Source organism: Salmo salar, chromosome 20 (assembly GCF_965601325.2).
Source record: "Salmo salar chromosome 20, fSalSal1, whole genome shotgun sequence".
Lineage (NCBI taxonomy): Eukaryota > Metazoa > Chordata > Actinopteri > Salmoniformes > Salmonidae > Salmo > Salmo salar.
This window is the reverse complement of record NC_138310.1, coordinates 82,482,484-82,500,169: the sequence shown is the minus strand read 5'-3', so window position 1 is coordinate 82,500,169 and position 17,686 is coordinate 82,482,484. Positions and strand designations below refer to the sequence as shown.

Genomic DNA, 17,686 nt, shown 5'->3' with positions numbered 1-17,686 from the left:
CTCAGGAGTGTGTTATGTTGGGTTATTACTGTAATGACTCAGGAGTGTGTTATGTTGGGTTATTACTGTAATGACTCAGGAGTGTGTTATGTTGGGTTATTACTGTAATGACTCAGGAGTGTGTTATGTTGGGTTATTACTGTAATGACTCAGGAGTGTGTTATGTTGGGTTATTACTGTAATGACTCAGGAGTGTGTTATGTTGGGTTATTACTGTAATGACTCAGGAGTGTGTTATGTTGGGTTATTACTGTAATGACTCAGGAGTGTGTTATGTTGGGTTATTACTGTAATGACTCAGGAGTGTGTTATGTTGGGTTATTACTGTAATGACTCAGGAGTGTGTTATGTTGGGTTATTACTGTAATGACTCAGGAGTGTGTTATGTTGGGTTATTACTGTAATGACTCAGGAGTGTGTTATGTTGGGTTATTACTGTAATGACTCAGGAGTGTGTTATGTTGGGTTATTACTGTAATGACTCAGGAGTGTGTTATGTTGGGTTATTACTGTAATGACTCAGGAGTGTGTTATGTTGGGTTATTACTGTAATGACTCAGGAGTGTGTTATGTTGGGTTATTACTGTAATGACTCAGGAGTGTGTTATGTTGGGTTATTACTGTAATGACTCAGGAGTGTGTTATGTTGGGTTATTACTGTAATGACTCAGGAGTGTGTTATGTTGGGTTATTACTGTAATGACTCAGGAGTGTGTTATGTTGGGTTATTACTGTAATGACTCAGGAGTGTGTTATGTTGGGTTATTACTGTAATGACTCAGGAGTGTGTTATGTTGGGTTATTACTGTAATGACTCAGGAGTGTGTTATGTTGGGTTATTACTGTAATGACTCAGGAGTGTGTTATGTTGGGTTATTACTGTAATGACTCAGGAGTGTGTTATGTTGGGTTATTACTGTAATGACTCAGGAGTGTGTTATGTTGGGTTATTACTGTAATGACTCAGGAGTGTGTTATGTTGGGTTATTACTGTAATGACTCAGGAGTGTGTTATGTTGGGTTATTACTGTAATGACTCAGGAGTGTGTTATGTTGGGTTATTACTGTAATGACTCAGGAGTGTGTTATGTTGGGTTATTACTGTAATGACTCAGGAGTGTGTTATGTTGGGTTATTACTGTAATGACTCAGGAGTGTGTTATGTTGGGTTATTACTGTAATGACTCAGGAGTGTGTTATGTTGGGTTATTACTGTAATGACTCAGGAGTGTGTTATGTTGGGTTATTACTGTAATGACTCAGGAGTGTGTTATGTTGGGTTATTACTGTAATGACTCAGGAGTGTGTTATGTTGGGTTATTACTGTAATGACTCAGGAGTGTGTTATGTTGGGTTATTACTGTAATGACTCAGGAGTGTGTTATGTTGGGTTATTACTGTAATGACTCAGGAGTGTGTTATGTCAGGTTGTTATGTCAGCAAGTAATGCTAGGAAAAACTCCCTAAAAAGGCAGTAACCTAGAAAGAAACCTAGAGAGCAACCAGGCTCTGAGGGGTGGACAGTCCTCTTCTGGCTGTGCCAGTACATGGTAAAACAGTACATGGCCAAGCTGTTCAAATGTTAATAGATGTCCAGCAGGGTCAAATGATAATAATTATCACAGTGGTTTGGGGGGGGGGGGGGGGGAGGAGAGAGAGAGAGAGAGAGAGAGAGAGAGAGAGAGAGAGAGCTCAGTTGGTAGAGGATGGTGTTTGCAACGCCAGGGTTGTGCTTTCGATTCCCACGGGGGACCAGTACGGGGAAAAAATGTATGCATTCACTACTGTAAGTCACTCTGGATAAAAGCGGCTGCTAAATGACTAAAATGGATAAGGTAGCATGTCCCGTGAACAGGTCAGGGTTCCATACCGCAGGCAGAACAGTTGAAACTGGAGCAGCAGCACGACCAGGTGGACTGGGGACAGAATGGAATCATCAGGCCAGGTAGTCCTGAGGCATGGTCCTAGGGCTCTGGTCCTCCGGGAGGGGAGAGAGAGAATTAGAGGAAGCATACTTAACTTCTGTAGGGCCAGTGGGACGATTTCGTCCCACCTACGTAACAGCCAGTGGAATCCCGTGGCGCGTTATTCAAATACCTTAGAAATGCTATTACTTCAATTTCTCAAACATATGACTATTTTACACCATTTTAAAGACAAGACTCTCGTTAATCTAACCACACTGTCCGATTTCAAAAAGGCTTTACAACGAAAGCAAAACATTAGATTATGTCAGCAGAGTACCCAGCCAGAAATAATCAGACACCCATTTTTCAAGCTAGCATATAATGTCACATAAACCCAAACCACAGCTAAATGCAGCACTAACCTTTGATGATCTTCATCAGATGACAATCTTAGGACATTATGTTATACAATACATGCATGTTTTGTTCAATCAAGTTCATATTTATACATTAGCTTTTTACATTAGCATGTGACGTTCAGAACTAGCATACCCCCCGCAAACTTCCGGTGAATTTACTAAATTACTCACGATAAACGTTCACAAAAAACATAATTATTTTAAGAATTATAGATACAGAACTCCTCTATGCACTCGCTATGTCCGATTTTCAAATAGCTTTTCGGTGAAAGCACATTTTGCAATATTCTAAGTAGATAGCCCGGCATCACAGGGCTAGCTATTTAGACACCCACCAAGTTTAGCCCTCACCAAGGTCAGATTTACTATAAGAAAAATGTTATTACCTTTGCTGTTCTTCGTCAGAATGCACTCCCAGGACTTCTACTTCAATAACAAATGTTGGTTTGGTTCAAAATAATCCATAGTTATATCCAAATAGCGGTGTTTTGTTCGTGCGTTCAAGACACTATCCGAAAGGGTAAAGAAGGGTGACGCGCCCGACGCATTTCGTGACAAAAAAATTCTAAATATTCCATTACCGTACTTCGAAGCATGTCAACCGCTGTTTAAAATCAATTTTTATGCCATTTTTCTCGTAAAAAAGCGATAATATTCCGACCGGGAATCTGTGTTTTAGTACAAAGAGAGAGAAAATAAAAACATGGGGTCGCCTCGTGCACGCGCCTCAGTCTCATTGTCCTCTGATACACCACAAAGGCGCTAATGTTTTTCAGCCAGGGGCTGGAATTACATCATTCAGATTTTTCCCGGGTTCTGAGAGCCTATGGGAGCCGTAGGAAGTGTCACGTTACAGCAAAGATCCTCAGTTTTCAATAAAGAGAGTCAAGAAGAACAAGAACTTGTCAGACAGGCCACTTCCTGTAAGGAATCTTCTCAGGTTTTTGCCTGCCATATGAGTTCTGTTATACTCACAGACACCATTCAAACAGTTTTAGAAACTTTAGGGTGTTTTCTATCCAAAGCCAATAATTATTTGCATATTCTAGTTTCTGGGCAGTAGTAATAATCAGATTAAATCGGGTACGTTTTTTATCCGGCCGTGTAAATACTGCCCCCTAGCCCTAACAGGTTAAATTCAATTTACAACAGATATAACAGACTGACCCTAGCCCCCTGACACATGTTGAATCATGCTTTAGTCAGAGGTCTCTTCAGGCAAAACCAAACTTTTTGATTATGACTATAACTCAACCGTTGTCCCATGATCCTCTCTGTTTTAGATCATATGTTCATAGAAGAATATCTGGAAGAAGATGAGGAACCACCTTTGCTGCTCAGCTCTTGTCCTTCTCACAGTACGTATCTGTGTGTGTGTGTGTGTGTGTGTGTGTGTGTGTGTGTGTGTGTGTGTGTGTGTGTGTGTGTGTGTGTGTGTGTGTGTGTGTGTGTGTGTGTGTGTGTGTGTGTGTGTGTGTGTGTTATTTGTGTCACTGGTGTGTCGCTGGTGTGTGTGTATTTCAGGTGTTTGGCACTGGAGGGACTGTAGCCATGCAGTGTCGGTGGGGGGAGGGGTGTGTGTGTCTGGAGTGCCCCAGTGGCCAAGAGCCAATCAAGGTAGGACAGAAGATCCCGAACTCACCTCTCATTACCCTGTCATCCTAACTCACCTCTCATTACCCTGTCATCCTAACTCATCTCTCATTACCCTGTCATCCTAACTCACCTCTCATTACCCTGTCATCCTAAATGTCTTCTTATAACTTGTCACTATACAGGCCAACCCCCCCACCCTCTCTTCCACTACATTACCACCATCGATCCCTCTGTCAACAGAGGCCACCTCTACCTCTCTCCACTTTCTCCTCCTCCTCGCTACATGGAAGTTACATGTATCTCCCCACTGGGAACAGACGTCAATTCAACGTCTACTCCACGTTGGTTCAACATAGTTTCATTGAAATGACGGTGAAACAACTTTGATTCAACCAGTGTGTTCCCAGTGGGTCTGCTCTTATTTTGGATCCGACCAATATGCAGATGTAGGATCTTATTTTGATCACTTTTGTTGCTGAGAATTTTCCTGCTGGGTAGTATAAGTACAGATGAGCTTCGGGATTTACATAAATTCACTGATAACCCACGTTAACACATGGTTATATTGACAGTATTCCACTTTTCATGTGGCGTTCTTTTGTCCAGCTAATAGCCTAACCACCAATGAAGCAACATCATGGACTATACGTTAAAATCCTGTTGCTGCAGGATTGTTTGCCAAGACAGCACTGGTCAAATTAAGATCCCACATCTGTACTATGTTTTTGTTAATATATGCCTAAATACTGCTCAAAAAAATAAAGGGAACACTTAAACAACACATCCTAGATCTGAATGAAAGAAATAATCTTATTAAATACTTTTTTCTTTATATAGTTGAATGTGCTGACAACAAAATCACACAAAAATAATCAATGGAAATCCAATTTATCAACCCATGGAGGTCTGGATTTGGAGTCACACTCAAAATGAAAGTGGAAAACCACACTACAGGCTGATCCAACTTTGATGTAATGTCCTTAAAACAAGTCAAAATGAGGCTCAGTAGTGTGTGTGGCCTCCACGTGCCTGTATGACCTCCCTACAACACCTGGGCATGCTCCTGATGAGGTGGCGGATGGTCTCCTGAGGGATCTCCTCCCAGACCTGGACGAAAGCATCCGCCAACTCCTGGACAGTCTGTGGTGCAACGTGGCGTTGGTGGATGGAGCGAGACATGATGTCCCAGATGTGCTCAATTGGATTCAGGTCTGGGGAACGGGCGGGCCAGTCCATAGCATCAATGCCTTCCTCTTGCAGGAACTGCTGACACACTCCAGCCACATGAGGTCTAGCATTGTCTTGCATTAGGAGGAACCCAGGGCCAACCGCACCAGCATATGGTCTCACAAGGGGTCTGAGGATCTCATCTCGGTACCTAATGGCAGTCAGGCTACCTCTGGCGAGCACATGGAGGGCTGTGTGGCCCCCCAAAGAAATGCCACCCCACACCATGACTGACCCACCGCCAAACTGGTCATGCTGGAGGATGTTGCAGGCAGCAGAACGTTCTCTACGGTGTCTCCAGACTCTGTCACGTCTGTCACATGTGCTCAGTGTGAACCTGCTTTCATCTGTGAAGAGCACAGGGCGCCAGTGGCGAATATGCCAATCTTGGTGTTCTCTGGCAAATGCCAAACGTCCTGCACGGTGTTGGGCTGTAAGCACAACCCCCACCTGTGGACGTCGGGCCCTCATACCACCCTCATGGAGTCTGTTTCTGACCGTTTGAGCAGACACATGCACATTTGTGGCCTGCTGGAGGTCATTTTGCAGGGCTCTGGCAGTGCTTCTCCTGCTCCTCCTTGCACAAAGGCGGAGGTAGCGGTCCTGCTGCTGGGTTGTTGCCCTCCTACGGCCTCCTCCATGTCTCCTGATGTACTGGCCTGTCTCCTGGTAGCGCCTCCATGCTCTGGACACTACGCTGACAGACACAGCAAACCTTCTTGCCACAGCTCACATTGATGTGCCATCCTGGATGAGCTGCACAACCTGAGCCACTTGTGTGGGTTGTAGACTCCGTCTCATGCTACCACTAGAGTGAAAGCACCGCCAGCATTCAAAAGTGACCAAAACATCAGCCAGGAAGCATAGGAACTGAGAAGTGGTCTGTGGTCCCCACCTGCAGAACCACTCCTTTATTGGGGGTGTCTTGCTACTTGCCTATAATTTCCACCTGTTGTCTATTCCATTTGCACAACAGCATGTGAAATTTATTGTCAATCAGTGTTGCTTCCTAAGTGGACAGTTTGATTTCACAGAAGTGTGATTGACTTGGAGTTACATTGTGTTGTTTAAGTGTTCCCTTTATTTTTTTGAGCATATATATATACAGTTGAAGTCGGAGGTTTACATACACTTAGGTTGGAGTCATTAAAACTTGTTTTTCAACCACTCCGCAAATTTCTTGTTAACAAACTATAGTTTTGGCAAGTCGGTTAGGACATCTACTTTGTGCATGACACAAGTCGTTTTTCCAACAATTGTTTACAGACAGATTATTTCACTTATACCGTAATTTCCGGACTATTAAGCGCACCTGAATATAAACCGCACCCACTGAATTAGAAAAAATATATTATTTTGAACATAAATAAGCCGCACATGTCTATAAGCCGCAGGTGCCTACCGGTACATTGAAACAAATTAACTTTACACAGGCTTTAACGAAGCACGGCTTGTAACAAAAATAAATAGGCTTTAACAGAACACGGCTTGTAACAAAAATAAATAGGCTTTAACGAAACACGGCTTGTAACAAAAAATAAAAAATTTGCAGTAAACAGTAGCCTACCAAGAAAGTCATTGGTCACTATCTTCCTCCTCCTGTACACTGAAACCATCTCCTTCGGTGTCGGAGTTGGATAGCCTCAGAATTGCTTCATCCGATATTGGATCGTTTTCATTGTCGCTCTCGTCACTTTCATCCGGAGGCAAATCCCCCGTTGAGCCCTGTTCAACACGCAGCAGTCCAGCCTTTCGAAACCCGTTGATGATAGTGGATTTTTTGACAATGCTCCACGCTGTCAGGACCCACAAATTTGAAAGCGGGAAAAATCCATATATTAGCCGCGTCATTGTTTAAGCCGCGAAGTTCAAAGCGTGGGAAAAAGGTTGCGGCTTATAGTCCGGAATTTACGGTAATTCACTGTATCACAATTCCAGTGGGTCAGAAGTTTACATACACTAAGTTGACTGTGCCTTTAAACAGCGTGTAAAATTCCAGAAAATTATGTAATGTCTTTAGAAGCTAATTGACATCATTTGAGTCAATTGGAGGTGTACCTGTGGATGTATTTCAAGGCCTACCTTCAAACTCAGTGCCTCTTTGTTTGGGAAAATCAAAAGAAATCAGCCAAGACCTAAAAAAAAAAATTGTAGACCTCCACAAGTCTGGTTCATCCTTGGGAGAAATTTCCAATCGCCTGAAGGTACCACATTCATCTGTACAAACAATAGTATGCAAGTATAAACACCATGGGACCACGCAGCCGTCATACCGCTCAGGAAGGAGATACGTTCTGTCTCCTACAGATGAACGTACTTTGGTGCGAAAAGTGCAAATCAATCCCAGAACAACAGCAAAGAACCTTGTGAAGATGCTGGAGGAAACAGGTACAAAAGTATTTATATCCACAGTAAAACACATCCATATCGACATAACCTGAAAGGCCGCTCAGCAAGGAAGAAGCCACTGCTCCAAAACAGCCATAAAAAAAACAGACTCCGGTTTGCAACAACACATGGGGACAAAGATCGTACTTTTTGGAGAAATGTCCTCTGGTCTGATGAAACAAAAATAGAACTGTTTGGCCATAACGACCATCGTTATGTTCGGAGGAAAAAGGGGGAGGCTTGCAAGCTGAAGAACACCATCCCAACCGTGAAGCATGGGGGTGGCAGCATCATGTTGTGGGGGTGCTTTGCTGCAGGAGGGACTGGTGCACTTTACAAAATAGATGGCATCATGAGGCAGGAAAATTATGTGGATATATTGAAGCAACATCTCAAGACATCAGTCAGGAAGTTAAAGCTTGGTCGCAAATGGGTCTTCCAAATGGACAATGTCACCAAGCATACTTCCAAAGTTGTGGCAAAATGGCTTAAGGACAACAAAGTCAAGGGATTGGCGTGGCCATTACATAGCCCTGACCTCAATCCTATAGAAAATTTGTGGGAAGAACTGAAAATGTGTGTGCGGGCAAGGAGGCCTACAAACCTGACTCAGTTACACCAGCTCTGTCAGGAGGAATGGGCCAAGATTCACCCAACTTATTGTGGGAAGCTTGTGGAAGGGAAGCTTGTGGAAGGGAAGCTTGTGGAAGGCTACCTGAAACGTTTGACCCAAGTTAAACAATTTAAAGGTAATGCTACTGTAAGGATCTATGTGTAGCAGGTGCAGAGGAGTCCGGCGCAGGACAGCAGAGATGAGGAAATAAAAGTAACTTTACTCAAAGTCATCAACATATAAGAGAATTACCAAGCCCACAATACAACAAACAATCACTCACTACCAAACATGGGGAACAGAGGGTTAAATAATAAACAGATGATTGGGTTAGTGAAACCAGGTGTGTAAGACTAAGACAAAACAAATGGAAAATGAAAAGTGGATCGGCGGTGTCTAGATGGCCGGCGACGTCGACCGCCGAACGCCGCCTGAACAAGGAGAGGGACCGACTTTGGCGGAAGTCGTGACAGCTACCAAATACTAATTGAGTGTATGTAAACTTCTGATCCACTGGGAATATGATGAAAGAAATCAAAGATGAAATAAATCATTCTCTCTACTATTATTCTGACATTTCACATTCTTAAAATAAAGTGGTGATCCTAACTGACCTAAAACAGGGATTTTTTACTAGGATTAAATGTCAGGAATTGTGAAAAACTGAGTTTAAACGTATTTGGCTAAGCTGTATGTAAACTTCCGACTTCAACTGTATATATGAAATAAAAAATCAGTTTCATATGAAAATGTGTACATATGAAACTGAAAAATAGGTCATGCATGTTAGTTTCTGTCCAAAACAGCAGTGTTAGTTATTTTGGAACATCTTACTGAACTCAGAACCACATGTGACTGTAGTGTATGTGTGTAATTACAGTGGTTCATGTACTCTGTTCTGAGATGTGAAGATGTGTTCTCCTGCCAGGCTTGCTGGCAGGTCGAGGGGCCAGGCGAGGCGATGCAATGCCAATCTTGTCCAGCTGGTACTTTTTCAGACGGCTATGACTCTGATCAATGCAGCCCACATTCCTCCTGCGGGGTCCTCAACAAAAAGGTTGTGACCTCTGGTACATCACACTCTGATGCTGTCTGCGGAGACTGTCTGTCTGGGTATGTATCCACATACAAGACAATCTCTACCCTCTCCCTTTGTATCTCAGTATTCACCAAACAAGTCCAACAAGTACCAACAAGTACCAACAAGCATTTGTTTTTCTTCATAAAGCACATTAGATACAGGCAAAACGGTTGAATGATTCTTCTGCTGTAAAACAATACTGAAACACAATCATCTCTCTCTCTCTGTGGCCCTGCTTAGTAAACAGGTGTATTACTGCAGTCCTACGTCTTCATTTAGTCTCCATATATAGACACCAGCCCAGCTACCTAACTGTAGCACTGAAGTATGAAATTGTATTGGTCACATACATGTGTTTAGCAGATGTTATTTGCAGGTGTAGCGAAATGCTTGTATCCTGACCAGTCACTGTATAGCCCGGTTAGCATATCTCTACCCTCCGACCAGGACCACCCCTCTACAGAAATAGACTGTTGACCTTTAAATATGGTCAGTTGGAAAAGTTTGACTTTCTAGGACTGTGATATGTGGTTGTCTCACCTAGCTACCTTAAGATGAATGCACCAATTGTAAGTCTGTCTGGATACGAGTGTGTGCTAAATGACCATGAAATGAATACACTGCTATGATAACATGGTATTGTTCTGTTGTGATATGAATATGTGCCTGTGTTGGTGCCACCAGGTTCCACCCCACTGCTATGAGGACAGCCTCCACCCTGGCCTGTGTGAGAGGTGAGTGTGGACAGAATCAATATCACACCAACAAATAGTTGAATCTGTTATGTTTCCACTGGTGGAATAATGGTTTTAACAAGGCCATATTCTCTCACTTTCTCGCTCCCCCCCTATCTCTCCCCAGCCCCCGCTGCCCAATCTACCCACATGCGTACGGTGGGTAAGGGTGCGACGGGCAGTGGCGGCCTGCCGGTGAACGGTACAGCAGTGCGGAGCCCGGAGGAGAAGAGTACAGAGTATGCGGTGTTCGCCCTGGTGCCAATCTTCTGTGTGATGGGACTCCTGGGGATCCTCATCTGTAATATCCTCAAGAAGAAAGGATACAACTGCACTGCTGAGAAGGAGGGAGGAGACGAGGAGAATGCTACACCACAGAAAGAGGGTGAGAGAGACACAGAGAGAGAGACACAGAGAGAGAGACACAGAGACAGAGAGAGAGACACAGAGAGAGAGACACAGAGAGAGAGACACAGAGAGAGAGACACAGAGAGAGAGACACAGAGACAGAGAGAGAGACACAGAGAGAGAGACACAGAGAGAGAGACACAGAGAGAGAGACACAGAGAGAGAGACACAGAGAGAGAGACACAGAGAGAGAGACACAGAGAGAGAGACACAGAGAGAGAGACACAGAGACAGAGACACAGAGACAGAGAGAGAGACAGAGAGAGAGACACAGAGACAGAGAGAGAGACACAGAGACAGAGAGAGAGACACAGAGACAGAGAGAGACACAGAGACAGAGAGCGAGAGAGAGACAGAGAGAGAGACACAGAGGGAGAGGGGAGAGAGAGACACAGAGAGTGAGAGAGGAGAGAGAGAGACACAGAGAGAGAGGGGAAAGAGAGACACAGAGCCAGAGAGACAGACAGAGATGCAGGTATCTGGGCTGTGCCTTTTAGATTTTCTGTTGAATAATTGTTTTCAAGGGTCCTTACAACAATGCATGAACTGATATTTTGGATGACCAGAGGAGACACGGGGTCCAGTTTTTCATGACCAGAGGAGACACCAGGGCCCAGTTTTTCACAATTATCCGGATTCTGTAATCCTTTTATTTTCTATCCAACCAGCTGTTGAGCCTGGTTTTTTTTTTGAAAATAATCGGATAAGATAATTCTGATCCAGATACCACAATATCAAGATCAAAGAATCTGGATAGATTTTCAGTGCTTTGAACAGGGCTACGCCTTGCAATATACTGATGAGGTTGTGGTACTACATCTACACATTTCTTTACCTTTATTTAACTAATTAACTAACTTCTTATTTACAATGACGGCCTACCCCGGCCAAACCTGGACAACGCTGGGCCAATTGTGCACCGCCATATGGGACTCCCAATCACGGCCGGTTGTGATACAGCCTGGATTCGAACCAGGGTGTCTATACTGACCATATGCCTATACTGACCACATGCTTATAGTGACCACATGCCTATACTGACCACATACAGTTGAAGTCGGAAGTTTACATACACTTAGGTTGGAGTCATTAAAACTTGTTTTTCAACCACTCCACAAATTTCTTGTTAACAAACTATAGTTTTGGCAAGTTGGTTAGGACATCTACTTTGTGCATGACACAAGTAATTTTTCCAACAATTGTTTACAGACAGATTATTTCACTTATAATTCACTGTATCACAATTCCAGTGGGTCAGAAGTTTACATACACCAAGTTGACTGAGCCTTTAAACAGCTTGTAAAATTCCAGAAAAGGATGTCATGGCTTTAGAAGCTTCTGATAGGCTAATTGACATAATTTGAGTCAATTGGAGGTGTACCTGTGGATGTATTTCAAGTCCTACCTTCAAACTCAGTGCCTCTTTGCTTAACATCATGGGAAAATGAAAAGAAATCAGCCAAGACCTCAGAAAAAGAATTGTAGACCCCCACAAGTCTGGTTCATCCTTGGGAGCAATTTCCAAACGCCTGAAGGTACCACGTTAATCTGTACAAACAATAGTACGCAAGTATAAATACCATGGGACCACACAGCCGTCATACCGCTTAGGAAGGAGACGCGTTCTGTCTCCTAGAGACGAACGTACTTTGGTGCGAAAAGTGCAAATAAATCCCGGAACAACAGCAAAGGACCTTGTGAAGATGCTGGAGGAAACAGGTACAAAGTATCTATAGCAACAGTAAATGAGTCCTATATCGACATAACCTGAAAGGCGCTCAGCAAGGAAGAAGCCCCTGCTCCAAAACCGCCATAAAAAAGCCAGACTACGGTTTGCAACTGCACATGGGGACAAAGATCGTACTTTTTGGAGAAATGTCCTCGGGTCTGATGAAACAAAAATAGAACTGTTTGGCCATAATGACCGTCGTTATGTATGGAGGAAAAAGGGGGAGGCTTGCAAGCCGAAGAACACCATCCCAACCGTGAAGCATGGGGGTGGCAGCATCATGTTGTGGGGGTGCTTTGCTGCAGGAGGGACTGGTGCACTTCACAAAATAGATGGCATCATGAGGAAGAAAACTTATGTGGACATATTGAAGCAACATCTCAAGACATCAGTCAGGAAGTTAAAGCTTGGTCGCAAATGGGTCTTCCAAATGGACAATGACCCCAAGCATACTTCCAAAGTTGTGGCAAAATGGCTTAAGGACAACAAAGTCAAGGTATTGGAGTGGCCATCACAAAGCCCTAACCTCAATCCTATAGAAAATGTGTGGGCAGAACTGTAAAAGCGTGTGTGAGCAAAGAGGCCTACAAACCTGACTCAGTTACACCAGCTCTGTTAGGATGAATGGGCCAAAATTCACCCAACTTATTGTGGGAAGCTTGTGGAAGGCTACCCGAAACTCTTTTCCCAAGTTAAACAATTTAAAAGCAATGCTAACAAATACTAATTGAGTGTATGTAAACTTCTGACCCACTGGGAATGTGATGAAAGAAATAAAACCTGAAATAAATCACTCTACTATTATTCTGACATTTCACATTCTTAAAATAAAGTGGTGATCCTAACTGACCTAAAACAGGGAATTTTTACTAGGATTAAATGTCAGGAATTGTGAAAAACTGAGTTTAAAGGTATTTGGCTAAGGTGTATGTAAACTTCTGACTTCAACTGTATACTGACCACATGCCTATACCACAATTTAACATAATGAACCTTTGGTTTTCATTTTAGTTACATTGACATTTCTTGGTTGTAGTGCCTTTCAACTTTCTAAATCCACCCTTCCAGTGGGATCAAGATAGTTTTTAAGGATTATCTTAATCAATACCTTAGATTTGAGAAAAACGCAAAAATGACATACAATCCTGATTTAAGGTTAGATTGGATTACCAAATCCTTATCCCTATCCGGAGGATCAGAATCAAATTTTTCAGTTTAGAAAAATCCCAATTCTAACATTTAACCCTATCCTATTTTATTCCAAAATCTGATCATTTCACTTTAGAAAAACTGTGTCTCGACAGTAAACCTGACTCCTCAGACTCTATTTCAAATCTGGCATCTATTTTCAAAGCCTTCCCCAATATGGGTAACCTAGTTTTATCTCTTCAATTGTTGCATAGAAAGGCACACAGCTTTACACGTAAGGGGATACACATGGGCATCGCATGTCCTGTTGCTCACACACTGGGAAGCAAGTCTTTACAGAACACAAGGAGGGCCCTGAATGAACATACTATTATCTCTCTAAGGGCAGAGCATGAAGGTCCTCTGATACAGACATTAGCTGTGTCACAACTACACCTCTCACAATCACAGGGCACAAACAAATACCCTTTTCTTTCAGCCCTTTTCATAGATAGTAGTCATGTTAGCCTCTCTAGGGGAGGTGGGACGAAATCGTCCCACACTATTCAACAGCCAGTGACAAATCAGAGCGCCAAATTTAAAACCACATTTTACACCATTTTATAGATACACTTCTCCTGAATCGAACCACGTTGTCCGATTTCCAAAAGGCTTTACAGCGAAAGAAAAACATTAGATTATGTTAGGAGAGTACATAGACACAAATAATCACACAGCCATTTACCAAGCAAGCATATATGTCACATAAACCCAAACCACAGCTAAATGCAGCACTAACCTTTGATGATCTTTATCAGATGACACTCCTAGGACATTATGTTATACAATACATGCATGTTTTTTTCAATCAAGTTCATATTTATATCAAAAACCAGCTTTTTACATTAGCATGTGATGTTCAGAACTAGCATACCCACCGAAAACTTCTGGTGAATTTACTAAATTACTCACGATAAACGTTGACAGAATACATAACAATTATTTTAAGAATTATAGATACAGAACTCCTTTATGCAATCGCTATGTCCGATTTTAAAATAGCTTTTCGGCGAAAGCAGATTTTGCAATATTCTGAGTACATAGCTCGGCCATCACAGCTAGCTAATTTGACACCCACCAAGTTTGGGACAACCTAAACTCAGAATTACTATTAGAAAAATTGGATTACCTTTGCTGTTCTTCGTCAGAATGCACTCCCAGGACTTCTACTTCAACAACAAATGTTGTTTTGGTTCCAAATAATCCATAGTTATATCCAAATACCGCTGTTTTGTTCATGCGTTCAGGTCACTATCCGAAGGGTGACGCGCGAGCGCATTTCGTGACAAAAAAATTCAAAATATTCCATTACCGTACTTAGAAGCATGTCAAACGCTGTTTAAAATTTTTATGCTACTTTTCTCGTAAAATAGCGATAATATTCCAACCAGGCAAAGTTGTATTCATTCAAAGGCTGAAAGAAAAAAATGGAATAGTCTCGTGACCACGCGTCTCCAGTGTCACTGTCCCCAGGCTGACCACTAACAAATTCTGCTGCTGTTCTTTGCCCAGAGACAGCAGAAACCCCATTCCACTTTCTGGCGGCTTTAGAGAGCCAATGGAAGCCTTAGAAAATGTCACGTTACAGCACAGATGCTGTATTTTCGATAGAGATGCAACAGAAGGACAACAAATTGTCAGACTTCCTGTATGGAATCTTCTCAGGTTTTGGCCTGTCATATGAGTTATGTTATACTCACAGACACCATTCAAACAGTTTTAGAAACTTTAGAGTGTTTTCTATCCAAATCTACAAATTATATGCATATTCTAGTTTCTGGGCAGGAGTAGTAACCAGATTAAATCAGGTACGTTTTTTATCTGGCCGTGAAAATACTGCCCCCTATCCCAAAGAAGTTAGACTATAAACCATGTAGACAGAATGTGGTGGTGGGAACTAAACATTGTTGTATTAACTCTGACGCTTGGGAATGACACATTTTAACCCCCTAAAGGTCAGAGGGCAGCTCTCTGGAAATACAATGCATTCCAAATCATATTGCGTACACACACACACACACACACATAAACATTCCTAATCTGGTTGGCAGTCTCCACCTCCTTGTCTGGTGTTGCTCGTGTCTCAGCCTCCAACTCCTTGTCTGGTGTTGCTCGTGTCTCAGCCTCCATCTCCTTGTCTGGTGTTGCTTGTGTCTCAGTCTCTACCTCCTTGTCTGGTGTTGCTAGTGTCTCAGTCTCTACCTCCTTGTCTGGTGTTGCTAGTGTCTCAGTCTCCACCTCCTTGTCTGGTGTTGCTAGTGTCTGTCTCCATCTCCTTGTCTGGTGTTGTTCGTGTCTCAGTCTCTACCTCCTTGTCTGGTGTTGCTAGTGCTCAGTCTCCACCTCCTTGTCTGGTGTTGCTAGTGTCTCAGTCTCCACCTCCTTGTCTGGTGTTGCTAGTGTCTCAGTCTCTACCTCCTTGTCTGGTGTTGCTAGTGTCTGTCTCCACCTCCTTGTCTGGTGTTGCTAGTGTCTCAGTCTCCATCTCCTTGTCTGGTGTTGCTAGTGTCTCAGTCTCCACCTCCTTGTCTGGTGTTGCTAGTGTCTCAGTCTCCACCTCCTTGTCTGGTGTTGCTAGTGTCTCAGTCTCTACCTCCTTGTCTGGTGTTGCTAGTGTCTCAGTCTCTACCTCCTTGTCTGGTGTTGCTAGTGTCTCAGTCTCTACCTCCTTGTCTGGTGTTGCTAGTGTCTCAGTCTCTACCTCCTTGTCTGGTGTTGCTAGTGTCTCAGTCTCTACCTCCTTTTCTGGTGTTGCTAGTGTCTCAGTCTCTACCTCCTTGTCTGGTGTTGCTAGTGTCTCAGTCTCTACCTCCTTGTCTGGTGTTGCTAGTGTCTCAGTCTCTACCTCCTTGTCTGGTGTTGCTAGTGTCTCAGTCTCTACCTCCTTGTCTGGTGTCTACTCTCCCTAGCAGAGCTGGTTAGGCTGTTTTCATGTTATCCAGAGCGTTGGTGACTATAACTGTTCTCCTGGCAACAATTTAATTACACTTGTTTTTGCTGACGTTTACTGACACTGGCCATATTCAACGGGTGTTGAGCGTTCGTAAATTCATCAGATATTCTGCGCTCTGGCACACTCAGACAAGTGCTCTGAAATCGGAGTAGATTGTTAATTCTGGCAATGTCGATTGAGAACTCACAATGACTATACCACTTAACTAAGAATGACGGGAATAATCATATCAATAAATGTTGGGTAGTTAATTTGATAGCATATAGTTAATATACTGCCTGGCAAGTTCGATGTATTAGCAGCCAACTAACGTTAGGATGGTAACTAGCTAACATACCGGTACATACTGTAATGCTATGCGGTTCGTAAGGATGTCGTAGCTAACAAATTGTCAGCCATCATAATGTGTAACGTAACTTATTTGAAAAGTCATTACTTTATTACATTGCTCAACATTTTCTTAACATTTGTCACAATTAGTTAAAGCAATGAATTTGTATTCACTCTCGTCGGACTTCGGCTGCATATTTTTCACCATTTTCTTCAAATCTGAAAGCCTTATGAAGCCACGGCCATTTTCAGAAAAATTGCATTATGGGCCCTAAAAGCACAGAAATAGTCTCCACTGCAAATATACTTCGTATTTTGACGAATTTAATACGACATCCGGGAACTTTTGGCATACTAACTATATCCATACTATGACCAATAAGCATACTACATACTCAATTTACGCCACAAATAGTATGGTTAGTGAGATTAGTATGAGTAATGGAACACAGTTCTTGTATTGTGAAACCGTAGCTGCCCTGTAGCATGGAGAAACACCTACCCGTCCTCCTTCTCTATCAATCTATCTCTCCTTTCCCAGATCAATTATTCAATCATTTATTCTCTCCTCTCCTTTCCTATCTCTCCTATCATCCACTTCTCCTTTCCTTTCCTATCATCCACTTTTCCTTTCCTATCTCTCCTATCATCCACTTCTCCTCTCCTTTACTATCTCTCCTATCATCCACTTCTCCTCTCCTTTCCTTTCCTCTCCCTCCTATCATCCACTTCTCCTTTCCTCTCCCTCCTATCATCCACTTTTCCTTTCCTATCTCTCATATCATCCACTTCTCCTCTCCGTTTCTTTCCTCCTATCATCCACTTCTCATCTCCTTTCCTTTCCTCTCCCTCCTATCATCCACTTCTCCTTTCCTCTCCCTCCTATCATCCACTTCTCCTTTCCTGTCCTATCTCTCCTATCAACAACTTCTCCTCTCCTTTCCTCCTATCATCCACTTCTCCTTTCCTTTCCCCTCCATCATATCATCAACTTCTCATTTCCATCATATCATCCACTTCTCCTTTCCTTTCCCCTCCATCATATCATCCACTTCTCCTTTCCTTTCCTCTCCCTCCTATCATCCACTTCTCCTTTCCTTTCCCCTCCATCAT

General features: G+C 42.9%; 1 protein-coding gene across 4 annotated transcripts in view; it reads left to right on the top strand.

Moving 5' to 3' along the window:
* LOC106581397 (tumor necrosis factor receptor superfamily member 19L) overlaps window positions 1-17,686 on the top strand; it is a 64,222-nt gene that overhangs the window by 25,897 nt on the left and 20,639 nt on the right. For all 4 annotated transcript variants that reach the window (XR_014381931.1, XR_014381932.1, XR_014381933.1 and 1 more), the window contains exons 2-6: window positions 3,610-3,684; window positions 3,851-3,943; window positions 9,079-9,263; window positions 9,916-9,965; window positions 10,093-10,350. Coding sequence is in view for 1 of the 4 variants with exons in the window: in XM_045704022.2 (XP_045559978.2) it covers window positions 3,643-3,684; window positions 3,851-3,943; window positions 9,079-9,263; window positions 9,916-9,965; window positions 10,093-10,350 (628 nt within the window). In the remaining 3 variants the exon portion in view is untranslated. The remainder of the gene's footprint in view (window positions 1-3,609; window positions 3,685-3,850; window positions 3,944-9,078; window positions 9,264-9,915; window positions 9,966-10,092; window positions 10,351-17,686) is intronic.